The sequence below is a fragment of the Erigeron canadensis genome, chromosome 6 (genome assembly GCF_010389155.1).
Source record: "Erigeron canadensis isolate Cc75 chromosome 6, C_canadensis_v1, whole genome shotgun sequence".
NCBI classification, from domain to species: Eukaryota; Viridiplantae; Streptophyta; class Magnoliopsida; order Asterales; family Asteraceae; genus Erigeron; species Erigeron canadensis.
In genome coordinates, this window is record NC_057766.1 from 35,723,541 (window position 1) to 35,750,773 (window position 27,233).

Below are 27,233 nucleotides of genomic sequence, written 5' to 3' on the forward strand. Positions count from 1 at the left end.
CAAAATTCGTGCAAAATTTGTATGGCTAACTACAAAGTGTGGATGAGTGAGGAATGGAAACCAAGAGTTCTTTAAACGGGGTTTGATAGTAAGCACCTTATATAGCGATTTGTCCGTATTTTAATTGCAAAGGTTTTGTAGGGGGTTTGATAGTGAGCGCCTTATATACGTACTTTAATTATCCTTTAAATGTTATTTATTTGACAACTACGTTATCTCCGATTAAATAACGATTCTGTCATAACTTTTATGTTAAAAAAAGATATTCTATATGAAACTAAAAAGGTCTACCCTAATTTTCGACTTGTACTCCAAGGAACTTTTCCTTAAATAGAGACATGCACGTTTGTCTAAAGGGACATTCTTTCGTTCTCCTCTCCTCACTTATATATTTGGTACTTAAATTGTTCTATTACCGCAAAGGTAATCATTAACAAATCTCCAACCCATTATTTACTACCACATTACATCAATCACATATGTACAAACAAATATAATCCATTTTTTTTGGATTTGGGATTTTGTTAATATTATTACCAATAACACAATATTCTATGAATACTTTTTAGAGAAAATGTCACAAATGGTCCCTGTGGTTGTTAGTATTCGCATTTTGCACCATGTGCTTTTTTTTCATTGCAAACAGTCCCTTGATTTTTCATTCTTGTTGTCAGCGGTCCCTCACACTAACTTCTGTTAATTTTAGCCGTTAAATTTGTCACGTGCATATCATGTGAGGGCATTTTGGTCATTTCATTTCTAAAACACTTATTCTCTCTTTACCCTCTCCTTTTTTAGATCTAAAATCAATATCTTTCATCATTATCTCTAACAAACTTATAGATATATTTCTAAATCTTCATATGAAATGATAATGAATAAAAACTTTATTCTTAAAACTCAAAGATCAGATATAAAAATTCAAATCTAATATACATAAATCCAATATCTTCATCTTCTTTATTTCTCAACATCTAATCTAACACACCCTATTTTAATTAGCAGTTATCATATACAGTGTTCCATAAAACTAAATTTACTCAATTTTATTTTTATCTATATATATATATATATATGAATGAACTATCTCCAATCCATACACAAAAATGTAAAAACCCATTAATCAAAACCCATTTGTTTTCCTTGTGAAAATCCCTTGTACCATTTTGATCATATCAATCAAAAACCCAACACAGCTTATTCAATGAATCTACACAAGCAAATTTCGCTTGAGTGATATATGTTATCTAAATAAAGAATTTCATCAGAAGACTAGTTACACTACACACAAAATACATCCCAAACAACTAAACCTATATACATATCTAAATCTCTGTCGATATATACATATCTATTCGGTTTTTCATTCGTTACACATCTAAGGAACAAGAGGTTGTTGTTGATCGAGGAAAAACAAGGGAAAAATCTGAAAAGAAATCAAAACCCACAAACTCTAAAACATGTCACCTTCACCTTGGATATTTGATTGGAAGTTGGTTAGTACTGTGGATCTAACCGAAAAAGCTCATAGTCTTCGTCGCGGACAAATAAAGTTAGTTGACGTGAATCAAGTGGTTCCGGTTACCATGGATGTTATTTGGAACAAATCTTGGCTTTTCCATAAAGGTAAGAATAATGGATACTAACTTGAAAGTGTTGGTTAAATTTTGGTGATTGGTATGAGATACAATACAATTTTAATTGGATCCTCTTCTATGCTTTTGGATGGATGGGAATCTTCATTTTTAACAGGTGTGATGGCTTGTTGATTGTATAAATGTAATGTAATACATATATATAGGTCATAGATGCATAAGATATATATTTAATCATTAATTAAAAGATTGCTTTATCACAAATAGTCCTTGTGATTAGGAAATGGACTAAAATGCCTTCACGTGATATGCACGTGATAAATGTAACGGCTAAAATTAACAGAAGTTAGTCTGAGGGACCGCTGACAACGAGAATGAAAAATCAAAGGACTGTTTGCAACGAAAAAAAAAGCACAGGGGGCAAAATGCGAATATCAACAACCACATGGACCATTTATGACATTTTCTCTATTTTAAGAGTTCTAATAGCAAAATCAAAATAAAATCTCAAAGCAACAATCAGTGGAAAAAATAGAAGGTAGTGGGTTACATGTACTATCAAGATAAAACTATGACAAACAATCCATATAAATAGTGAAGTTAAGTACATTTTTTCAGGTAGTTTACCTTTTATTAATCAAAATAGTTACAAAACACATGCGAAGATCTCCAAATCTCAAAACTTTATCCTCAGAGAGGCTTTTGAATCCCTCATTATGACTTGTGAGATTCGCTTGGTGCCTAAACCTAAATCCATTGAAAAATTGGTTGGTTTTCATTGTCTTACTGTCATATTGTATCCATTCTTATTACATTTTGATTATCTAAACAGTATTCATATTTATGTAACTAATATTAATAATTAACAATTAAATAACTATATATATATATAGCAATATTATATTATTATACTTCTATTTAAAATTTAGTACAATAATTTGTTTTCTTTCATTAAAAGTGAAAACATACCATTTACTTGTTTCATAAATGAATAACATATTATATGTCTATTAAAAATCAACTTACTTTTTACAACTTGGTATGCACAAGTTATAACTATCAATACATGTAACTTTGACTTCTTTACTTTTTAAACCCCTAGAGTTTGTAGTTTTTACATTTTAGCCAATCAACTTCACTTAACTTTGACCTATTTACATTTTAACCCTTTAAAATTTTTATCTTTTAACTTTTAGTCCATCAATAATATGTTTTGTACAAGAATGTAATGTATGAAGTATAATTATATTTAACTTTTGCTTCTTACATTTTAACCCCTAAAATTTATATATTAAGTTCTTTGTTTTTATTAAACAACTTCCATTTATACCTTTAAACATTTGGCTTCGATTATTTTATTCTGATTACATGTAACGTTTTTAATATATAATCATGATTGTGTGCTTCTTTGTTTTTTATTACCCTTAAAGTTATAAAATTTTTAACTTTTGCCCACACCAAGTTTTCAATTTCATTTTCTAACATCAAACTTTTAGGTACTCATGTATCCACCACACAACTATCACACATTTACAGTTTTTACCATTCATGATTTTTCCTTCGTTTGTTCCCTTTTTTTTTTCTTATCCCCAAAATTTATAGTCTTACGATTTTCACCTTTGTTATTTTTTATTTAATATTTGATTTTGATTATTGGACCCTGTTTTATTATATTTAACTTTCATCATTGATGCGTCTTACATTTGTTTACTTACTTTCACACATTTACGGTTTTTACCACTTCTGAGGTTTTATTTTTTGTGTTCGCCTTTTTTTAAGAAAATTAAGTCATATTAGTTGTGGCCATGTTTGTTGTGTTTGTTGTGACGGTTATCTATACTTCTATATAAAAGTTATACCCCTATGTTGAAAAGTTTACAATTTTGGGACACGCGAAATTACCATTTTACCCTTAATTAATTAACTTACACAATCATTATATAATCTTTTAAAAGATTTTCTCTATCCCTAAAAATCAAATATCTTTGAATCAATTACCTACATCGATGCCATCACCATCCGTCGACGCCATCACATCGCAACTAATGTCATCATCGCCGCATTATGCGGGTACCATGCTCGTTTTCCTTTAAAGTGATCATTAGCTGTTTTTTTTATATTGTTATAGTCCCAAATTAATGTTTGTTAGTAACTTTATCAAGTTTGTATCAAAAAATTGTCATCCAAAAAAATGTTCCGCAACTACGTGCGGGTAAAAATACTAATACACCACTGTCTTTCATCTATCCACAACAAAAGTTGTTCAAGTTTACCTTTGATAAGGGGATACCATCATAAACCTTGTTATTTAAATTTTGATAAAATTTACCATTATAACATGTGGTTACATCCTCTCTTTGATTTAAATTCGGTAGGCACCATTTCTTGCATGTTCCACAAAAATATTTATTTTGATTAAGTTTGCCATTTTTTTAATAAAACATCTAAATATTATTATTATTATTTTTTTTTTTTTACTTTTCATCATAGCTCAATGCTTGAACACTAACTTTACATGCTGGAGGTCTCGAGTTCAAGACATGAGAAATACATTTAAAGGAATTTCACAAATAAAGTCCTTTAGTGAAGCAAATTGAGTCCTGCCAGAGAGGGTATGGTTTTATCCTAATTAAATGTCATGTCTTCGGGAGGTTTAGTTGGAGGTTTCTCCTTCTACTAGGTATTAAGGTTTAATAGGGGGTTTCAATCTTTGTATAACTTATGATATAGAGTTTTTGATTTTGATATGTTTAAACTCAATACTTTTTTTGGATATTATACAAGTTGTGAACCTTTTCTGAATTTTATGATACTGACATTACAAAGCTTCCTTTTCGTAGCTTCTCGATTTTATGTCTTGTAAGTTGCTTTAATGATTTTTCAAGTTTAAGTTCCAGATAAAATAATATAAAAAAATGCATGTGTTGATTTAATTTCATGCTCAAAATTAGAGAGTTATTGCTTTTTTATATATTACATTTAAATTTAGTATTTTACCTTAATCAGTATTTTGCAGTCTCGTTGCAAAACGAGCCTAAACATTTTTGTGCGACCTCTCGAAAAAAATTCTATATCTACCACTGCATATAATATCATATATTTGTAGTAATTAACTATAATATTTGGACATAAAGATATCAATGTATAATCAAATGACATACAAATTCCGTTACATAAAAACAAATAAGTACAGATAAACTTGAGCTAGCTCACTAACACACCAGTGAGGCAGTGAATCCTTGGTATACGTATAATAAAACCACACACGGTACACCGAATTTCACACTATTAATCACACTGCAAATACGCTTCCAAACCACATTTTAGAGGCCATCTTGCTAATAAATATGGCCATTTACATTTAAAAGATCAAAGTATATATAAATTACAAAGGTTTGATATATAATTGATGATCATTATCATACATGTTTATACACTCGATAAATTGCAGCCGTGTGAGTAGCAAAGAAGAGCTCTATATCCTGCGGATTAAAGAATGTTATGGGCTTTGTAGAATCTGAAACAAACCTTGGCTTCTTTGGAGCTTTGGGACATGTTAAATTAATTGGTATCTTGTATTTCTGTGCTTTAGGCGTTACACATTCTTCATTCATGTTCTTCTTCATTTTGGATGATCACGTTGCATATGTTTCTTGTTGAGGATTTTTGCTTGTTTTCTTGCAGTATATCAGTATATGAGATGGAGCCATGATCAGAAGTTGCATATATGCACCATGCAAGAAAAAGGTTTTGATGGTATTATTAGAAGATACATATGGTTAAAGTGAAAGCCCAAGTGAAGTAATTATGTTGACTAAATTTGGTGAAAGCAAAATGACTATTATTAGAAAAAGATACGCAATCCTTTGAGGCTTTGACTGAAGAAAAGCAGTAACAAGTTTGTATTTAAAAAAGTAGCCAATGAACAAGAAAATCTTTATACTCCAGAGGGAGATTTATACGGAGTAAATATTTCAAAAACAAAGTTAAAGCAAAGTTATACAATAAAATAAATAAAGTTGCAGGTAGCCCAAATGTGATTAAAGGCAAGTAATCAGCAGTATGTTTTGGGGACCATACTGTTCAAAAATAGCAATATACTAATACGGTAGTCAGAACTAATATATTAACAACGAAAGCACAAAGTGAAAACATTTATGGTGAATTCAAGATCAAGGAATGAAAACCCACTCTCATGGCAACTCCTTTGAGGAGTTCCAAATTACAGAGTTACAGAGGCAAAGGGGCAAGCACCTAGTAGCACGATCCCAATATACACAACAATAATTCCAACAAAACTGGCAATCGTCAATTATCAACTTGAAAAAAGAAGGGCTAAAACAACACATTTTAATTATTACATGTTACAACAATAATTAACTGCCACCAAGCTTGTTGCAGACATTTACAGATGTAATTTTCCACTAGCAGTTGGACGAACTCGTTAAGATGAACAAATCATTATTTATGTAGAGAAGTCCCCAAAAGTCATAGTCTGCCCAAGTGCCGTTCTTACACGAAGCTGCAAAAACAGATAATCGTTCAACAACATAGCACACAAACATTCATGATTTTCAATCCTGCTATAACTTGCATGGAGTTGATGTAAAAGATATGATTATATCAGACCTAATATAAGAGAATTCGAATATGAATTTGAAGGCGGCACTACAGACTAGTTAATATAGCAAGTTAAAACAGATAACTTTTACAGTTTTACGTGCAGGTAAAAGCGGGTCGGGCCAGGTCAACTGTCAACACTTAATGGTCCAGTTTCCTATTTGAGATGTGTTACAAAGCTATATTATTAATACAAGAATACAACTTCCAGATAAAACAATTCAGAACGTTGTGAACATTTTAACATATGTTTCGCAACTTTTGACCTGCTCATCCTGTTTGACCCGTTTCTTTTTTAGCTAATTTTGTTTGTATTTAACAAGTTACCAATATGATAAGTGGATTGACTTGTTTGCATATAATTGGGTTGAACTGGTCTTACTTTCTTAATCTACGAACAAAAGAAGATAACAACTGGCTTCTATAGATAAAAGTGAGGTAAGAGACCTTCACATCCAAGCATGGATCATTGACCATGTTCTTTAGCTGAGAGACAATCCCAGCATTTCTTAGTTTCACAACTCGTGCTAATGCACCAGCTCCGGTTGCAATGGTGAGATTTATTATCGTCCACACAGCAGCCGTTCGCAGTCTGGCAACATCACTTTGCAACATAGTCACCATTATTGATTGGGTATCATTGTTGCTTGGCTGTGGAAGAAGTTGCTGCATCACTGCTTCCTTGTGGAACTCTTTCCCAGATGCCACATTGCAAAGGACACACATTCCCTGTAGAAAAATATTTTTCATAAAACAAAAACAGTTCATAAGCAACAAAATATATAACCTTAATCAACCCATAAGTTTTATATGCCCCATTAACATTGAATTTTGATAATTATATTATTCAAATACGGTCATTTACACACAAACATTTGAGGAACGCCTTCTAACCTGAACCAAAACTTCAGGTTTGGAAGCACTCCATAATTGTCTTCCAACAGCATCCAGTAAAGAACCATCATCAGTGAAGACATGCTCAATTGAGTCCGCATGTCCATTAACAAGGTTGCAGACAAGGGCCAAAGCTTGCTCTTGTACAGAAGCACTAGGATCTGGCCAGGGTAATTTAGTCACTACATGGTTCCTACAAACTGAATAATAAGGTCACACAGTATAGTTACAGATAGGATTACCGCAGACAAGGCTTGATAACGTCAATGCTCTGAGCTCCATCAAAATCCCCTCTTTACATCTGCTGTCGACAAGGAACATCAAGTTTCTCAATGCCCATACAGCGTTTAACCTTACTGTTGAATCCATAGATTCTGAAAGCTCAACAAGTTGTTTCACACCTCCACTTTGTACGAAAAGGGACTTGTGCATTGTAAAATCAACAACTAAGTTACTGATAGTACGTAGTGCAGCTATCTGCAAGTCAATGCCAAAAAAATCCAGTCAACCATAAATCCACATGGCATTTAGCCCCTTTTATTGTCGATATATAAATCATTCAGCTAGCACGACATACCTGGACAGAAGTAGAAGTGTCATATAGAAGTTGAATCAACGGCTTGATAACGGCTTCTGTCATAAAATGGCCTGCACTCAGATACTGAAAAAAAGTTTTAGCAAAGATCCTAAAACTCTAAAAGGTATTGAAGTTTTTACATGTTTTTTTCAAGTTACAAACCTTGACAGAGCGGGAAATATTCTTCAAACAGATGCAAGCAGCAACACGCACATCTGCAGAAGTATGGCTCAGAGCATCACTTATAGTGTTTAATACCTGTAGCTGTGAGGCCAAAAGTACACAAGCAGGATATTCAAAACAATACAAGTAGATTACATAGAACAATTTTAAACCTCCAAAAAAAACAAGAGGTGATGCCCTAAATGATGGAATTTATAAAAACAAACGGACCTTGAGTGATTGCAAAATAGTAGATCTGCAACATTCCAGATTCAAGCATAAATTAGCCAAAGTCATAAATATTCCCTCAAGACGTTTGGGTTGTAATAATACTTTTGGCATGTGGGCGCAAAGTTTGTCAATTGTGTTTGCTTCAAAAGCCAACTTCTGTAATCCCTCTTCATCAGCAATAAAACTGGATAAGGCAAACAAAGCTTCATCTCCCACTTGGCCAGGATCATCAATAAGTTCATGTAATACTAATATTAACTTAGTTCTGATCCCCACGGATTGAAGGTATGATGGAGCAGAATTTTTTATCAAAATTAAGCACATACATGCAAGTAATCTTGTTCTTGGATACCTATCTTTAGTCAACTCTATTAAGGTACCCCACGTTCTACCATTTTCGGGTCCCACAAATTTCGAAATTACTTGTGGGTTTCCTTTGATAATTGTAGCAAACGACTCTAAGCTGGCATCTCTCTGGCTTGTAGTGCCTCCAAAGAGGTCGACCAGTTTTCTTATTACTCCAGCATCACCCAATATCTTTTGCTCATCATTTGTTTCACAAGAATGTGTTATGATACATGCACCAAGTCCGGTTACATTTTCATTATTTTTATCTAGTAAAGATATAAGAAATTCCATGTTTTTCTCTATGAAAAAGTCGTACTTAGGAGCCACTTTTGATTGATATATCATTTTAAGGGCACGAGCACCTGCATCTACAACCTGCACGATTGAACTTATAAGTTTTATGATGTAGCGCTAGTTTTGAGAAAATGGTAATATCAGAAAATGTAGAAGACTGACTACAAGTAGATATACATGTTGAAGATTAAAAATACCATATAACCTACACAATAACTTTCTCAAGTGGAATAGAGAGCCATGAAAGATGGGGCTTCTTGGTCCTATGTTAATAATAGTCTTGGTTAGTTGTAAAGGTGATTGGTTGGATTGTCATTGCATTGTTTAGACATTAGCAGTTGTTTTTTGGTTGAATATTCCTGGTGGCTGCTGAATGTAGTTTCTTTTGTAATGTGTTGGGCACGTCCAACTTACTAGTAAATTGATGATGTATATATTTGAAGTTGTTAATATATAGTTCACATTTGGAGGAAATAAAAAACTTTCTCAAGTGGTTGTTACATTTAATTATACACAAAAGCAATACGTGGAATTTGCCATATGACCCACACAATAACATGATAGTTCATCCGCCTAATCTCATATCCAGCTAAAGAGAATAAAGCCAACGATTGTGAAATTAGCTAAACTTAACTGTTTAGGCATGATTCATAATCACAAAAAATACAATAAACAAAAAGAGAACCATTTGAGCTATCAATAACTAAGACATCACACACATAACTTGGATGTAACTTAAAGTTTATATTGATGACAATCACATGTGCCCTTTAGGATTCTGTTCTTCTTTACTTCTGGTTATATGCAACTAAGATGGTGCTACTTCAATAGATTTTACATTAGCTTTTGATGTCGATGAACAAAATTTGTAAAATAACAGCATGATGATAATTTGGATGCTTCCTCTTTGAAGCAGATTAAATGGCGGAGGACTAGTAATTTGTACAGAATCTATGTCTTGTATATGTCAAAATGGCAGTTTCCTAGCATCACCATAAGGTTTTTGACTTTTTTCCACCACTTGAATGGGTGATCTCCTGACTACAAAGGAGTAAGCTTACTAGTCATTCCCTTTCATGCCAAATCATTAGATTTACATTGTCACCACAAATAATTTGAGCATTTTAACATGAATCAGAAATCTGGCTGGACATGTTCAGGTTTTGACATGCAAACGTAATAAAAGAAAGTCAAACCTAACATTGGAAACAAATCAAGACAAACATATAGCCATGTATGTTGGCAAGTGATAGAGATTTACCCTAGCAGAATTTACCACACTAGAAGGCCAATAACTGACAATGTTGTTTTTCTTCCTAGACATTAGTCTTACTATCATCTGATCGTTTCCTGTTTTCCCTCTTTATCTTGGGGCAACAGCTAAATTTTGCCATTTTCAGTATTTCATAGACATAATATCCAACATCAATGATCAACATCTAGCCACCAAAGGCTTACACACTCCATAGCCTACAATAAACATAACATAGATAAAATCACAGATATACACCTAGACCAAGTTTCCAACACTACATTCTCCACCAAACTTCCTTGTCATATCACTAGTCCATGCCCGTCAGCAGCTCTACATTTAAAGCAATAATGTTTGGCTGTTCGCTCTATACGACAAACTACATGAAGCAACAAACTGCATTTACCCTCGCCGTATAATTCTAGCTCTAGAATCAGCAATGCTATGTAAACAAAAGCATCATCCATTAAGACAACTAACACTCTTACATGAAACAAAAGGCTCTAAATTTTGATCATTTAAGAATCCTTCGATCATAGCAAGACAATCCTCAATCAATACTCATAAAAGTAATTAGCACTAAAATCTATAATATTAAACTAACAAAACTTCAACAACACTAACATCTATCAAATTAAACAGATTGCATACAAATATTATATGTATATGTATACAGCAATATATATAGAGGTATCCAAATATGTATATAATAATAATAATTAAAACCTTTTCATTTGAATGTGAAAGGAGATTAATGAGAAGCGGAAAAGCTCCGGCATCTAAAACGGCCTTAACGCCGGAATCAACGCCGCAGGCAAAACTGCCAATCGTAGCCGCGCACTGAACAAGAAGGCAATCGGATGAAAACGACGCCGTTGACAGAATAGATACGACGGAAGGAACAGCGCCTAATTTGATATATGAAAGTTTTTTTGTTCGATTTCCGATTATTTGGTTTTTAAGTTCCCTAAGGACTTTCAATTTTGCTTCTCCGCCGTCTGCGGCGGCGGAATGAAGGCGGTTGATTAAACCCTCAGGGCGGTGGGTGGAGGATGCTGAGCCTGGCATGGTGGTAGGTCGACGGCGAATGTCATACGCGCCGCAACAACGCGCGTGATTTAGTGTTGGTGGGGGCTTGGATTTTTGAAAGAAAAAATTTGGACTTGAAATTGTTTGTTCTTATTTGTGCATTTTATTTTGGAATTTTCCTTTTTTTTTTTTTATTGGAAGAATATTATATGCCTCATATATTTTAAAATATTATACTTTAGATAATTGTTATGTATAAAATATTATTTTTAAAAAGTTTGATAGATTATAGATGACAAATTCATTTGGCCATTTTTGTTTTTCTTGTCTGTATAATGCATAAATGTATTTCAAGACACAAGATTACGAGTGATCTTTTGCATAAGTTACATTTTGGGTAAAAGAATTATGTATAGCAATAGTATGCTATAAACTTACTATTTAATTTGATTTTTTTTTAAATTCTTACATTTATTGTTTTTTGTAATATGTAATATGTTAATATATTAATTTTTTATCTTTAACTAATTCAAATTTGTTTTAGCTAATTAATTTCATATTAGATGTAGAGTATTAAGTCTTCCGGTGAACATGTTACAAGCTTGTCACTGGCTTGTAACCTCGTGACTTCATTAATAGCAAAGTGTCTTTTTCTCACCCCGAGGGAGTTTGTTTTAGTGAAGAAATTGTGGAGACGAGTAGATCATTTTGTGAAATATGCGTGTTTTCATGTTGATTAATCAAGAATAATAAAATTATTAAGAAAAAGATTAAAATTTAATACTCCTATAATGTTAGTACATTTTTTATTTGTTTTTTTTCTTGTTCACATTCTATTTAATTTTAAATGTTATTACATACAATAAACCTAAAATTGTTGAGATGCTCGGATGAGATATGTCGTTATAGGGTTGTATTCATATGGATCCTTAAAAAATGGTGGAAACTAAGGGACTAATCTAAGTCATTGGATCAACCATCATCAAAATCAAATCAAACATGATTGGTTACTCCGGTGAATTACTCCGACGACTGTGCAATCATATTTGATTGGTCAAGCCAATCAAGCTTGATTTGTTACTCCGGCGGATTACTCCGACGACATTGTCCAATCATATTTGATTGGTCAAGCCAATCAAGCTTGATTGGTTACTCCGGCAGATTACTCCGGTGAATTACTCCGGCGACATTGTCCAATCATGTTTGATTGGTCAAGCCAAATCAAGCTTGATTGGTAATCACTAAGACACCAAGCCAAAGTCAACAATTTGTGTCTACTTGTTCTGCTACAGTGTTTTCATGTGATCGATCAGAGTCCGTTACAGTGATTATCAATTTTATTTTCATTTATTTTTATTAAAAAAAGAAGGAGAAAAAGGAAAAATATCAAAATTTTTGTTCATCTTCTCTCTTCAAATTCATCTTCGTTTTTCATCAAATCGAGCTGAAAATCATGAGGTTTTGTTCGCGGACAAATTCTGAACATAATCATCTTTTCAATTTTTCGATTCGTCGAGTTTTGTTGACGGTTACAAATTCCGGCAACACTGTGATTTTTCCGGCGAGCTCGAAAACAATGTTTATTGGCTAGGGTTTGTGCGAAATGTGTTTCCGAGTGATTTGGTACAAGTTTCATGCATCGAAGAAACAACAAAGCTATAGAGTTTTTTAATTTTTCCGGTGAGTTTTTCAAGTTTCCCGGCGAGTATAAATCGGATTAATTTCTGGTCAGGGTTTGTTCGCGGTGTGATTGTGAGTGTTTTGGTGTAAGTGTGATGTTCTAACTCGAGATTTGAAGTTTTTCGGCGAAGTTGTATCGACGGAGAAGAAGGAGGAAGAGGTGGTGGTTGTATTGTCGGTCAGAGATAAAGGTGGAAATGGTGGTGGTTCAAGATCCTGTCACCGGAGATAAGATCGTCACCGGAAAAGCAGGGGAGCGAGAGAGACTCAGATTGTGTTTAGTGTGTGTGTGTGTGTGTTTGGTGGGGGGAATGAGACGAGGGGAGAGGGGGGGGGGAGATAAAGGGTGAGGATTTATTTTTGAGAAGATAATCCAATGACCAAGATTTGTCCCCTGATTTTCAAGGAAAATTCAAGACTCAAATGAACAAAACTATGTCGTAATATATAAAATTCCTAAAATTACTACTTTTGGTTCGCACAACTGCACAAGAAAAATTAGTAAGAAATATAACCTTCACCCAATGTCCAACTTTAAAATAGTAATAACAATATTCAATTCAATCAATTTTGGCTTTTTAAAAATAGGTGTAATTTTTTTTTACACGGGGGTATGAATTATAAACTTCAACAACTACAAGGGCCACCAGCTGGAAGGTATCAACGCATATATAGTAACCATTTATATTTTCATCACAAGATTTTAAACTTTCCCGGTCATCATATTCTAACTAACTTTCTCAACTGCAACAACACCACCCTCTGCCATCGGGTTACTCAACCCCATCAACCTTCATTCAAAATTGACTCCGGTCAACACTGACTCCTAAATCTTTCCAAGAAAGGTTAGAAATTTACAAGCTTTTGGTGTACATTTTTTCGGTTTATATGTTTTGATGGTTTCTTGATCATTTTCTTATGTTCTTGATTGCAATGTGTTTGTGGTATTTACTTTCTTGAATGTTATTGAAAGAATGTATTGTTACGGTATTATAACCTTTCTTGTAGAGACGAAAATACGTCTATTTTGTTGATATGATGGCCTTTTTTTAAGTGGGTTCGCTTGGACTATGATATGGCTTTCGTATTATTTTGGGGATTTAGGTCGTTTTTCTGCAGTTCTTGGATTAACCGATCTGGAATTTGGTGTAGCTATATTAGAAGTTTCGATGGGATTCTTCAAGATTTCTCTAATTTCTATTTTGAAATATGTTTAGTTCATAAATGTATCGGAAACTCTTTGAATAATTGTTTTCTTGATTGTTAATGCTATCTTGTTTAACTCTTTTCAATAAATAGGGGACTAATTACTATTTTATGTTATTAAATGTATGTGTAGGTTAGTACAGTAGCATTGATTTGGATTAGAATCTTTATAAAGTTTATGATTATGATTCTGTTATTGACTCAGACTGTTTCTTGAAGAAGAATGCATAACTCCAAGATTCCATGGGCTCTCTCATCTGGAAATATGAATGATTTAACGAATACAGTCGAACTCGAGTTATCTTTTGCAAATTTGCTAAAACGTGCGGCTGAGAACGATGAAAATGGATTCAATCTGTTAATGGATCGTATTGGTTCTGCTATTTATGAAATGGGAGTTTGGTATGGGGTTAAAAACAGTTCTGATCCACTGATGTCGACTATGCATAGAACCCCATTGATGATGGCTGCAAGTTATGGGAGTCTTGATGTTTTGAAGTTTATACTTTCTGTATCAGAATCTAACGTAAATGAGATTTATGGCAAGGATAATACAACCGCCCTTCACTGTGCTGCTTCGAGTGGTTCTCATAATGCTATTAAAGTTGTCGAAACCTTGTTAGCCTTTAACGCTAATCCTAAGTTGGTTGATGGTGAGGGACGTCTCCCTGTTGATGTCGTTTACATGCCAGACGAGTTACAGTGGTCAAAGTTTGTGATTAAAAATATACTTGCAGAAGAAAGTGAGAAGAAAGAGTATCAGGTTGACCCTCCTTTTTCAGATTTAAACAGTGATATATGTTCAAGTGATGACTTTCGGATGTTTTCATACAAGATCTATCCGTGTGCACGAGCTGGCATATCACATGACCGGACCCAATGCCCATTTTATCATTCTGCAGGATATGAAAGAAGACGTGACCCACATGAATTTCGTTATAGGAGTGACCTATGTTTCAGTTTCTTGAAACGGCGACAGTGTTGTTCAGGAGATAATTGTATGTTTTCTCATGGGTATTATGAAAGGGGGTTGCACCCAGAACTATACAGGACTAAGTTTTGTCGAAATACAGAATCATGTAAACGAAAGGTCTGTTTCTATGCCCACACACAGCAAGAACTTCGTTCGCGATATGCTGCAGCAATGTCTGCCATTCCATCACCACGAGTTTGGGCTTCTCCCAGGGTCATTCCAACTCATGCAGACAGACCCTCCTCATCAGCAGAAGATACCAGGTTCAAGTGATAACAACACCAATCCGATTCCACAAATTGAAGTCTGAAGATAAGATAAAGTTGCATTTATTTATCAAGTTTAAGCACAAACTTTGAAACGTCTAGTTGGCTTTCTCTGATGATTTTTACAAATGATATAGTCTGGAAATATTAGATGTATACCGTAAAAAGTAGCTATATGTGACAGTAGATTGTAAAAGCAATTGAGTGTCAACTGGTTGTTGCATTTAAAAATAATATGAAGCAATTGAGTGTTATAGACTTAAAGGCCTTCAATTCTTAGCCTCTAATTAGCTAGAGTCAGTTTTATCTCTTGTATGGTATTTTCTATCTAGACATTTGATACAGTTTATGACACAAAAGGAAAATTAATTGCTTGGGGTTGGGCCTAAACGGGTTGGCAGGTCAAACAGATCCTACTCTCCAACCCGTTGAATAAACATGACGTGTTAGGATTGGGATTTGGAGTGTGGTTAAAGACTTAATGAGCCAACCTGCCAACCCGTTAAATTTTGAAGTTTTTTCATTCTTGTAACTTCTCTTTAAAATGTAGGAGTATCTTATTGTGGCCATCAACTGATTCCTTTATTAGTATTTCTTAAAGAACTTTATGCAAATCAGCAAATATGTGGATCACATCAGATACTTGAATGCTAGGAGCTAAAAGTCTTGTATATTTGAGCAACTTAAAACCAAAACCAAATCCAAATTCAAGTAGAGATTTCATGTTTCTAAAGCACAGATTTTAAGGGTTTGAATCAAACATGAATCATTTATTACATGATGGTAAGATAAGATAACATAGTTTTGATTGTTTACATGCTCAATTTTAGTCAAGATTTTACCGTCTCCATAACTCCATTATATCACAATGTAAAAAAATTCAAGTTTAAACAGGTTTACATGCTGACATGTCAATCCATTTTGTCCTCTTAGTCTGTTTGACCCGTTTATATGAAGAGATTTATGGGTCGTGTGCAGGTCAAAAGCAGACAATGTTGTTTCTGTTCTTAGACGTTTTAAGGTTGCTTCATCTTATAATTACCTTATGTTATTCTCGATTTAACTATCTACCCATTACCCAAGTGATGTTGTTCAAAGGAAAAAAATCTACCCAGCTGCTACAGGTCAAAGGGTGATGGTGGTTTTATAACTTCGATTTAGTAATACATACATAATTAGCTTAAGTTTTCCCTCGGCTTTGTTGGGGTAAGAAATAGATTTTCTCATATATAAATATCTGATGATTACATAATCGTTGACCAACATAGAACGTTTAGTCACCAAGGGTTGACAGACTTCACAGCCTTCAGTCAACAGCAGATAGATACAAACAGATGATATACGAAATCAGCATAGATCGCTTTAGAAAATCATAATCATACAGATACTTCTACACATAAGTTTCACTCCTAAGCTTCTTTGCCGTCTCACTAGTCCATGACAGTGGGAAAATTTTACTGTCACAGCTCACAACTTACGACATACATTTAGGTCTAGCTAATGACTGTAAGCTAGCAATATTAGTAGATGTAGCTTTCAATCAAGTATATATTTGTAAATTCAGATTCAATGGTATGAAGATAAAGAAATGTCACAATTATTTTTGGAGTTGGTTGTTGCTGTCTTTCTACAAATGGAACCTGTTATACTACATATGATGTGTTCTTTATTGTGGGATTTTGTGATGACAAATGAAACTGTTAAGATGTCATACTTTTCCAGTTGGCTAGCGCCTCGAGCCCATGACATGACCAGTTGTAGTGCAATGAAAACTATAGCATCATTGCGGCAACTTGTCACTTTGATCAAAGATTACTAATCACATAATCAAACATTACAATAAAATGTAAAATAACAGGAAATAAAAAACTAAGCATGATTAGCAAGATATGCAGGGATAAATAGAATTCTATCCTACATTCCTACTAATAAAAGTTAAAAGCCATGGAATTCTTAGCCCATCTACAGAACCTAAATAAGCCCAAAAATAACCTGGCCCAAATTATAGTCTATCTTGTAAGTTACATCTGGTGTAGGCCTTACAAAATCTATATGGCAGGATTATGGAAGTAGTGTTGGAAAATAGACATCAAGTCTTGTTTACAAAGCAATTTTGTCGATATAAAACTTTGCATTAGAACTTCAAATTTTGTAAGCTTATACACTATCTCATATTTCATTAGTATATATGAAGTGATTGATGTGTATATGTAAAGATTCTTTTGATTCCTATATGAGCAACCAATGTTGTTTGTACATATTAAGTTAGGTTAGTCTTTAACTTGTTATCCCTTAGGTTAGTTTTTTTTTATTTTTTTATAACAACGTATTATATACTTCTATGATTCTATCTATTATCAACAGCTTGATCATATTAAGAATTTACATTGAAGTTTCATCACAATACCAAAATTGCTAGTTAGAAAAACTACACTAACATTCAACTACATCTCATGCGAATTGACCTATCCTAGTCAGTTAGTCACATTAGTATTCAACATTGGTGTTGAATTATATAACAATTTATCAAATCAAATCATAAAGCACGCAGTGGAATATAAATTCTATATAGTTAATTAATTAACCAAGAGAGAATACGTGTATCTAAAATTGGAGAGAATAGAGCAAAAAACCTTTATAATAAGGTTTAAATTAAACCTCTCTACGATCGCACACACAACATTGGAATGTATGTATGCTAGTACCTTGATCACGAACCAAACAACCCTTTGTTAATGTCGAAACCGAAACTCAAAACACTTTGTAGCCTTCGAACAAAGCAGCCACCAACAAACAATTCTATTGTTTATTATATAAGAAAATGTTCCACAATTAGAACATATAATAATATGAGTTTTACGGATGAAAAGCAAAAACCAATTTTTTTTGTTTTTCTTTGTTCAACTGAAGGAAAAGAGCGAAGAGGAGAGGAGAGTTTTTCTTATGAATTAAATGAATAAACCCTAAAGAATTAAACCAATATATATAGGGATTTAATTAGGGTTTAATAGCTTGGTGACCAAGTTAATCAAGGCCCCAAAAACCCTTTCAAAACCAGCCCCCTTAATTAGGAAACTTCTAGAATCTCCTAATAACAAATCAAGTCCTCCTTTAACTAACGCCGTTAACTAGTAACCGTTAGTTTTTCGTGATCTAATTAATCAATAAATTACATTTAATATATTAATTAATTATAGTTACATTCATGTTGAAGTGTGACCCGTAGGCTTAAATACTTTCCGGACATACGTTCATTTTACGTGATCATATTCTAATAATTGTCACCATCACAAAATAACATTCTATATATCAATCCTCCATTTATATAAAGGGATATACATTTGAAATCCTTAAACCAAGTCAAATACACACAATAAATCCTTTCACTAAAAAAAACAGGCCACATACCCCGACCACGGAATATTCGGTAACCCGACCACCCCTCTTTAGGAGCGACTGTCGCTCCTAAAGGGTCGACCCATTTATTGCTCACGGATACCTATGCATATACCTGTTGGAACCGTTGACCCGTCAAACCCCTTTTTAGGAGCGACTGTCGCTCCTAAAGGGGTGCCTCGAAAAAATTAATATATTCTTTCTCTGTACCGATCCATCCCTTTATTCATTCTCTTCTCCCTTTCTCTTCTCCATTCCAACCGATCCAACCCCCCTCTCCCCCATATTTTCCGGTCAAGATATTCCGGTGAGGCTTTAGGAGCGACCCAATTTTTCAGTGAGGCTTTAGGAACGACCCGTCGTTACCCCTTTCGTAAACGCAACGTTGAAGTAAGTTTTTATTTTTTTATTTTATTTCGTATCTATTAATTTGCTATATAGTATATGTATTAGTTTGATGTTATTCTTGTTATGCATAGATGTATTAGGATCGATCTTATATGCCCATAGATTTAACGTATTGTATACGCCCATAGATTTAATGTATTGTTGTTCTTGTGTTCTTGTTGTTGTTCTTGTTTTTGTTATGTAAAAATGTTTGTAAAAAAGTGTAAAAAATATAAAATGTAAAAAAAGTGTATTACATAGTATATAAAAAAATATATTTAAAAAAAAGTTTATAAAAGTTTGTACTAGAAAATGTTTGTATTAGAAAATATAAAAATGTATAAATATAAAAGGTATTAAAACATAAGTATAAAAAGATATTAAAACATATATTGAAAAAGTAGTAGTACAAAAGTCATATAAAAAATTAAGTTAAAAAAAAAGTAGTTAAAAAAGTTGATATAAAAAGTATTATAATACGTGTATTATTTATGTAGATATAAGAAAAATGCTAGGAGCTCACGGCGGTGACGGCGATGGAAACGATCCGCACCGATCGTGGTGGAAGAAAATAACAGGCTGCAAAAACAGCGGTAAAAAAATTGACTTTACATTAAATTTAGTTATGCATTGAAATAATTGTATTCTTATCGTTTAAAGTAACTTATTTATGTTATTGTTACCTATTGGTTTTGTAGGGTCGAAGAAAACACCACCACCACCAAGAGGGGCAGCCAAACATCTAAACCTTGAGGCTGCCTTCAAGAAAAATGGAGGCCTGTTACCCATGTACTTCGATTACAAATCAAAGACCTTTCAGTCGATCGGGGACTACGGGGCTATGTACAAATCTTTGTTAGGCTCATTGATCGGAGATGTCCCCCAGTACTACGAGTCATGGGACGATGTGCCTGAGTCTCTGAGGGACAATATCTTGGAGGAAATACAGGTTAGAATATGTTTCTTTTTATATTTTTTTACTTAATATGTTTTACAATGATAACCCCGAAAATGCTAACTTGTATTTGTAAACAATGTAGCGCTGGTTTGCGATGGACCAGTACTTAGAGCTTGATGAGGACGACCCCACCCGGAAGGCAGCAAAACAGGCTTTCCGTGCTGATGCAGCTAGCATATATAGGCAGAGAAAGTCAAAATTCAAATCTCAGCATTTTACAGCACGGGGGGTGTAGGCGCAGCAGATACCCTGCAGACAGCACCGCCAGCTGGTATGGACCCGGAAGAGTGGGGAAAACTATTGCGTTTCTATACGAGGGATGACCGGGTCAAGCGGGCCGAGACAAACAAGACAAACCGGTCCAAACAGGCGGTGGGGACTCAGGGTCGGCGATCTATTTCTCTTGCCCACGATCGGGCGTTGGTACGTTTGGTTTTAACAAAAGTATACAATTCTTGTGTTTTTTTTATGCTAATTATTTGACTTGTTTGCAGGCCAAGCACCATAATGAAAAGAAGGAGGGGCCACCGCCCACGTGGGAGTCGACTTGGGCGGCAACCTACAGACTACAACCTCCGGAAGTTGCGGTATATACATAACTTTAAGTTAAATTACTTTTAATTACTGCTCCATTTATTAAACTTACCTTACTATTTATATGCAGTCCCGTCTGGAAGCTGCGCAGGTGAGACATTCACAGGATCCTGCACCGACACCTCCAACCCAGTTGTTCCCGGAAGCGTTTGGATCGCGATCGGGACATCAGCGCGGACTAGGGAGGATTCTCAGGGGTTTCGGATCCCATGATTTCCCTGTTGAGTTGCCGCAACCACATTATGGACCTCCGGAAGGCCAATCGGCGCATTATGGACCTCCATCAGGGGAATTTGGTAGCTTGTCGGATATGAGTGGATTTTTTAGTGGAACAGGCTCTGTATCCGGACCAGGTGTGGGTGATGATAATGCCGGTGAGGACGACGACGGTTCCGGTGATTAGACTTTTTTTATTTGTACGAAGTATGGACATTTTTATAAATACAGTTTGTACGAGTGCCACACGCACGACGAACCCTTCTTCGAGCGTCGACCTCAAGCACTGTAACACCCATGTGTATGCTGCATGTTGCTCATTTTCAATAAGTGCGTGCGCAATGCTGAATGTCTTGCCAGTTGGAGTGACACCCACAATCTCAACAAGCGGCATGTTGTAAACGTTGGTTTTATACGTGGCGTCTATTTCAATGATCCAAGGAAATGCACGCCATATGTTAAGTGATGTAGGATGTACGAAAAAGAGATTGGTCAAACATCCGGTTTTGCTATCCGTCGTGTACTGATACGTGTACTGATGGTCAGATAGTAATTGGAGCACGATCTGCAACGGGTAAACAACCAAAGTATAAGGAAGTCGTATTTTTAAAAAAAATAAACATATAGTTATACGATCCACATGCAGGTATGTTTCTTATTTCACCTGCATTCGAGTTTCCCCTCGTTGTTGGGCGTGCTTTAGCCGGTGTTACCGCAGGTAGTTAGAAATGTCTTGTGAACGGGTCAAGATGCCGGGAAATGCATCCTTCAATTGGTCCCTTATGCTATTTGGCCCAAAACCTAGCAACGCCTTTTCGTCCACAAATTCTTTTTGAACATCGGTTAGTCGTCTTGCGTACGCAATACCTTCCAAATTACGAGCTGATGGATGGTTATGTCGGTGATCTATAACTTCAACTCACCAACTATGGTCCTTTGTCAGACAGCCTACCAATTTGAATGGACAGTCAATTTTGGTACTCCCTTTGGGTGCCCCGGTTGACCGCTTATCTTTTTTTTCACCACGGTTGCAAATAAGGACCACCTTTTTAACTTCTCCGCCTTTTGTGGCATTTGATCTTCGTGTTACTAACACATAACCAAGCTCCTTTGCCGTTCTTTGAGCCCAGTCTACCAAATCTATGTGTGTGTCAAACACCTGAAATATTTTATACACTTTTTTTAATACACTTTTTATACACTTTTAATTTTACTTTTTATATACTTTTTTATAATTAGATTTTATATGCACTTTTTTATAATACATTTTTTTTAATACACTATTTTATATACTTTTTTATAATCCACTTTCTTATACACTTTTTATAATACACTTTTTATACACTTTTTTATAATACACTTTTTTATACACTTTTTTTTTTAACAATTTTTCAATAGCCTTTGTTAATCTACATTTTTACGTACATTTTTTAATATGTTTTTATAAACAATTTTTTATCCGTAGTTTTAATAATTAGTTTTCTTACATACTTTTATAGCAACAAATCTAATGAATAATAACAAAATACAATTACTCACAAAATAACAACACAAAAAATGAAAAGGTTGGATTATATACATACCTCTTTGGTATAAAAAACATCGTGATCGTAATCAAATTCAGCACGGACATCTGGGGATTCAAATTCGTCATCGGGCTCTTCGTACACAAACTCGTCATTTACACCTTCCGGCGCATTTGGATTTAAGAAAATTTCCTCCAAGCAATCCATCTAAAATAATAAAAACACTTATCAGTAATATCTATACTTACTATACTTTATATCCAAAAACGACCGAATGAGTTTGAATAAATGAAAACAGAAACATTATGAAGTGTAAAAGTGAGCAAATTCAAATGAGGAATGTGTAGATTATGAAGTGTAAAAGTGAGCAAATGAAATGCCTCGATCGATCGAACTTTTAAAGGGAATATGAATCGTCACGGGGAAACAAAAACATTATAGGGGCAAATAGTTAGATTCGAACCTACTACCCCTTTAGGAGCGACAGTCGCTCCTAAAGGGGTGGTAGGTTCGAATCGTACATAACATTTGTCGTATGCTGTCGCCCGTTGTCGTATCCTACTACCCCTTTAGGAGCGACAGTCGCTCCAAAAGGGGTGGTCGGATTACATATGGGGTGGTCGGCCTACACGTCCCCAAAAAAAAGTTAAAAAATGTACCATATACAGTACTTTGTAAATTGTTGTAACGTACATGTATTTAGATAGCTTCGAATGGTAAACATTGATCCATATATGCCAAGTAATCATCCATATTCATATCTATATTTTGTATTAGTTCATCTATGTTCTATGAGATAAATGTACATTAAGTTTCATTACCTTTAAACAACTCGTCATGTAAAATACCAAAATGCTAGTTAGAAAAAAACTACAATAACATTCAACTACATCTCATGCGAATTGACCTATCCTAGTCAATTAGTTACATTAGTATTCAACATATCACAAAATAACATTCTATATATCAACTTCCATTTATATGAAAGGAAATACATTTGAAATCCTTAAACATCGTTAAATATACACAATCAATCTTTTTACTAAAAGAAGAGTTAAAAACGTACCATATACAGTACTTTGTAAAAGTTAGTTGTCGTAATGTACACGTACTTAGCTAACTTCGATTGGTAAATATTGATCCATATATGCCAAGTAATCATCCATATTCATATCTAATCATCTATATTTTGTTTTTTGTATTAGCTCATCTATGTTCCATGAGATAAATGTCCATCGGGTACTAATCATGAGTTTATAAGAACTTGAAGGACCTCAAAAGACAAAAAATAAAGATAACAAAAAGGTGGGGTTAAAACTGTAAAAAAACAAAGTATTAAAATTGAAGGATAGGATTTCACTTCAGTTGTACGAAAACAGAACTTCCATAAAGAAAGCAAACCAAGAATCGCTCTCCCGCGGGTCCACCGGTTTTCCCGGTCATCCTTTATTCACCTACTCCACTGAACTACCGCCTTCAACCACCGTCTACCGCCGGTCACTCACTCCATCACTCCCAGGCAGCATTTCCACCACTACCACTACCAAAAACTGGTAATAGTCAGTTTAAGTTATAGTCAGTTTTTTTTTTTTTTTCTTTTGTTATTTATTTATTATTTTTTTTGAGTTTTATCCATTATAAGTTCTTAATCTTTTTATGATACCCATTTACAATGGCTTTCTGAAAGTGAAAATATTTCCTAAAGTTTAAGCCTTTTTTTAATATAAGAAATGTAAGTTTTAGTGAAGAAGAAAATAACATTTCTTGAGTGATTTTTTTTTTTGGTAAAGTTTACAAATTTATTGATGGGGTTGCTTCAAAACTTGTTTCTGACTTTCACCTTTCTACTTGTGTTTCTGTTATAAGATGTTGTGTGAAGATGAAGGTATTTACTATTTACTACTATTTCTTACCCTTTTTAGGGTTCTGTAACTTTTGTAATAAAAAGAGTAACATCTACAACATTCACAGTTATACATTTGCTAGCTTTTATAATATTATTCATATTTGGAATATGAGAAATTTTCCAGTGAAGCTATCATATAGGAAAACTTTTTAAAGAAAAAGATTTTGTTTTGTTTTGTTTTTGTTTTGTGTTTTTTTTTTTTTGATATATATATATTTTATTTTTAAATGTTATATCTTCCATACCTTTACTTTGTAGATTCTATAATTATTCATCTATAAATACCCAATATTGTTTACATCTCAGAATGATGTTACAAACCCTTGGTGAGTAAACTCTCCAACTCCATATTCTTGCTTGTTAAATAAAACGTAATAAAGTGAAGTGCTGTACATGGCGGTTGATAATTGTTTTTAAGAAGAGGCTAGTTTTATGTACAATATCGTATTGCATGTTATGGTTAGCAAAATCCGAATTTAAACTTTATTCTTATGCTAGTTGAGTTGATTGATTTTACTTTTAGTAATTTGATATTGTTTGCCATGATAGAATATCTTTATTTATATATTTTGATGAAGTAAATTGTGTAGTGTGTATATATATATATATCCATATAAAGTTTTAGTAAAGTAGGATTATTTTAGATTGAAATCATTTATAAAGTTTATGATTTTGATTTGTTTATGGACTCAGATTCTTTTCAACAATTCTTGAAGAAGCATGGGTAATGGTCATGATCACTTAACAACTCGATCTGTTTTCCCTCTTGGAGATATGAATGGTTCAATGAAAATAGTTGAACCCGAAATAGCTTTATCTGATTTGCTTGAACTTGCTGCCTATAATGATGTTGAAGGATTTAAGAGATTAAGTGATAGTAATTCTTCTGCTACTAATGAAGTGGGATTATGGTATGGGCATCAAAGAAGCTCTAAACGTATGTTGATGGAGCATAGAACGCCGCTGATGATTGCTGCAACTTATGGGAGTCTTGATGTTGTAAAGTTCATACTTTCTTTATCAGAAACTGATGTAAATACTTCTTGTGGTTCTGATAAAACAACTGCCCTTCATTGTGCTGCTTCGGGTGGTTCTCCAAATGCTTTTGATGTTATCAAAATATTGTTAGATTCTGGTGCTGATGTTGAACTGGTTGATGCTAATGGTTGTCGCCCTATTGATGTTGTTTTTGTACCTCCAAATCAACCAAAGCTGAAGATGGCGCTTGAAAGCTTACTACTTCAAAAAGGAGATGATTCTGCTTTGACTTCTGTGAACTTAAATCTTGATAATGTATGCATAATAAATGAGAAGAAAGAGTATCCTATTGATCCGTGTTTCCCTGATTTACAAAGTGATACTTATTCAAGTGATGAATTCCGGATGTTTGCTTTCAAGATTCGTCCTTGTTCCCGGGCTTATTCACATGATTGGACTGAATGCCCGTTTATTCATCCAGGTGAGAGTGCAAGAAGACGTGACCCTCGGAAAATCCATTATAGTTGTGTCCCTTGTCCTGATTTCAAGAAAGGACAGTGTAGGTTTAGAGATCTTTGTGAGTTTTCTCATGGTGTTTTTGAATGCTGGCTGCACCCTGCACAATATAGGACTCGGTTATGTAAAGATGGAACCTTTTGTGCTCGACGGGTTTGTTTCTTTGCCCACAAACCAGAAGAACTCCGCCCGTTACATGTTTCAACAGGGTCTGCTTTGCCATCACCACGAGGTTCTCCTGCTGGCGCCAACGCCATGTCACCACCTCCATTTTCTCCACCACCTATGCTGCAGCTGCATGGAGCCAATTTTCAGGGAAGCCGCTTGAATTTGCCTTTTAATGCTAGAGACATTCATCTCCTCGATCTTGAAATGCATCGGAGGCAACACGCTGCAGCTTTTTCGCCATTACATAAACCAGTGGTGTTTAATCAGTCATCTCCAATGAGCCCATATTCACCATATGGAATTTCATCTCCAAGAATTATGTCACCTAGGGACATTGAACAATCTCACATGATACCTTTTAGCCCACACTTGTCAAAATGGGGTTCTTCTAAAGGAAATGTGGACTGGTCTGTAAATGGAAGTGAAATGGTTCAAACCAGAAGATCCGAGTCCTCTGAGCCAGATGTTTCATGGGTTCAATCTCTGGTGAAGGAACCAGTACCACCAATGACACCAAAGGGTTCAGGGATGGAACTACCAGAGGTCCGGAAGATGGATCATGCAGCTTTGGGAACATGGCTTGAGAACTTGCAGCTTGATCAGATTGTTGCATAGTATCCAACAAGTGAATGGTAATTCTATCTGTCTATTTTTTATTAATTTATGTATATTGTTATATATGGAAAAACAAGATTTTGGGTTGGAAATTTTTTCTCACAGTTTCACTTGCGTGTTCCAAATACCCAAAGATCTTCATGGAGCACCCTCATTATTCCTTAAATCCTTTGTCATGTTAGTTGTTAAATATCATTTTAAAACGTCAATACAAGTTTGTTTATTTTTTCTATGTATCTTAAGCCAGTTAAGATGACAAATGTAGAAACTTTTATCTTTTGTTTTCTTTGGTTGCTTCCTTGTCAAAGGATTTGTGTTGCAGTAAGTGTCTATTGTCTAAGCTATAAAGGTATCAAATGACATTTGTGTAACACATTAGACTGCGATATTTGGAAGGATTTTGTATTTTAACTTTCTGTGCTTGCTTCCTTGTCAAAAAGCATGTGCTGCGATAATCACAAACTATCACAGACTAATGCAAGTCTTTCCCATTGATTAATTTTACTTTGTGATTTTAACATATTAGTTAGATGGCTAATGTTGAAAATTGATCATTTTTTATCTTCTTGTTTCCTTGTCAAACAGTATGGGCTGTACTAACTTTCACTGCCCCTGCGAATCTGATATATTTTGTATAATTTTATTAACAGTTACCATCGGATGGAAAACGTTGACATTTCATTTTATTTTTTTCTTTTTCTTATCTTTGTTTCTTGTTATCTTGTCGAACAATATGTGCCAGGCTAATTTTCAAAACGGTCATGTGTCCGTGTTCAGTAACATATACATTGAGACCATGGATGAAGCGAGAAAATTTTAATTATAAAAGGGCACAAAATTAATCAG

The 27,233-nt window shown here is 34.3% G+C and overlaps 4 protein-coding genes across 4 annotated transcripts; 3 read left to right on the top strand and 1 right to left on the bottom strand.

Annotated features, from left to right (window-relative positions):
• Window positions 1-5,693: 5,693 nt before the first annotated feature.
• On the bottom strand, window positions 5,694-11,135 carry LOC122605430 (armadillo repeat-containing protein 8). The gene is made up of 8 exons (XM_043778382.1): window positions 10,700-11,135; window positions 8,080-8,802; window positions 7,849-7,950; window positions 7,687-7,770; window positions 7,352-7,586; window positions 7,110-7,270; window positions 6,663-6,944; window positions 5,694-6,117 (listed from the first exon to the last, which is right to left on the bottom strand). The coding sequence occupies exons 1-8, from the start codon at window positions 11,039-11,041 to the stop codon at window positions 6,061-6,063; spliced, it is 1,986 nt and encodes a 661-aa protein (XP_043634317.1). The 5' UTR covers window positions 11,042-11,135; the 3' UTR covers window positions 5,694-6,060.
• A 2,976-nt stretch (window positions 11,136-14,111) lies between these two features.
• Window positions 14,112-15,134, top strand: LOC122604788 (zinc finger CCCH domain-containing protein 30-like). The gene has a single exon (XM_043777654.1). The coding sequence runs from the start codon at window positions 14,112-14,114 to the stop codon at window positions 15,132-15,134; it is 1,023 nt and encodes a 340-aa protein (XP_043633589.1).
• A 4,563-nt stretch (window positions 15,135-19,697) lies between these two features.
• On the top strand, window positions 19,698-20,356 carry LOC122606214. Its single transcript, XM_043779172.1, has 2 exons — window positions 19,698-19,859; window positions 19,951-20,356. The coding sequence occupies exons 1-2, from the start codon at window positions 19,698-19,700 to the stop codon at window positions 20,101-20,103; spliced, it is 315 nt and encodes a 104-aa protein (XP_043635107.1). The 3' UTR covers window positions 20,104-20,356.
• Window positions 20,357-23,587: 3,231 nt separating this feature from the next.
• On the top strand, window positions 23,588-26,798 carry LOC122605520 (zinc finger CCCH domain-containing protein 30-like). The gene is made up of 2 exons (XM_043778476.1): window positions 23,588-23,757; window positions 24,804-26,798. The coding sequence occupies exon 2, from the start codon at window positions 24,831-24,833 to the stop codon at window positions 26,385-26,387; it is 1,557 nt and encodes a 518-aa protein (XP_043634411.1). The 5' UTR covers window positions 23,588-23,757; window positions 24,804-24,830; the 3' UTR covers window positions 26,388-26,798.
• Window positions 26,799-27,233: the final 435 nt, after the last annotated feature.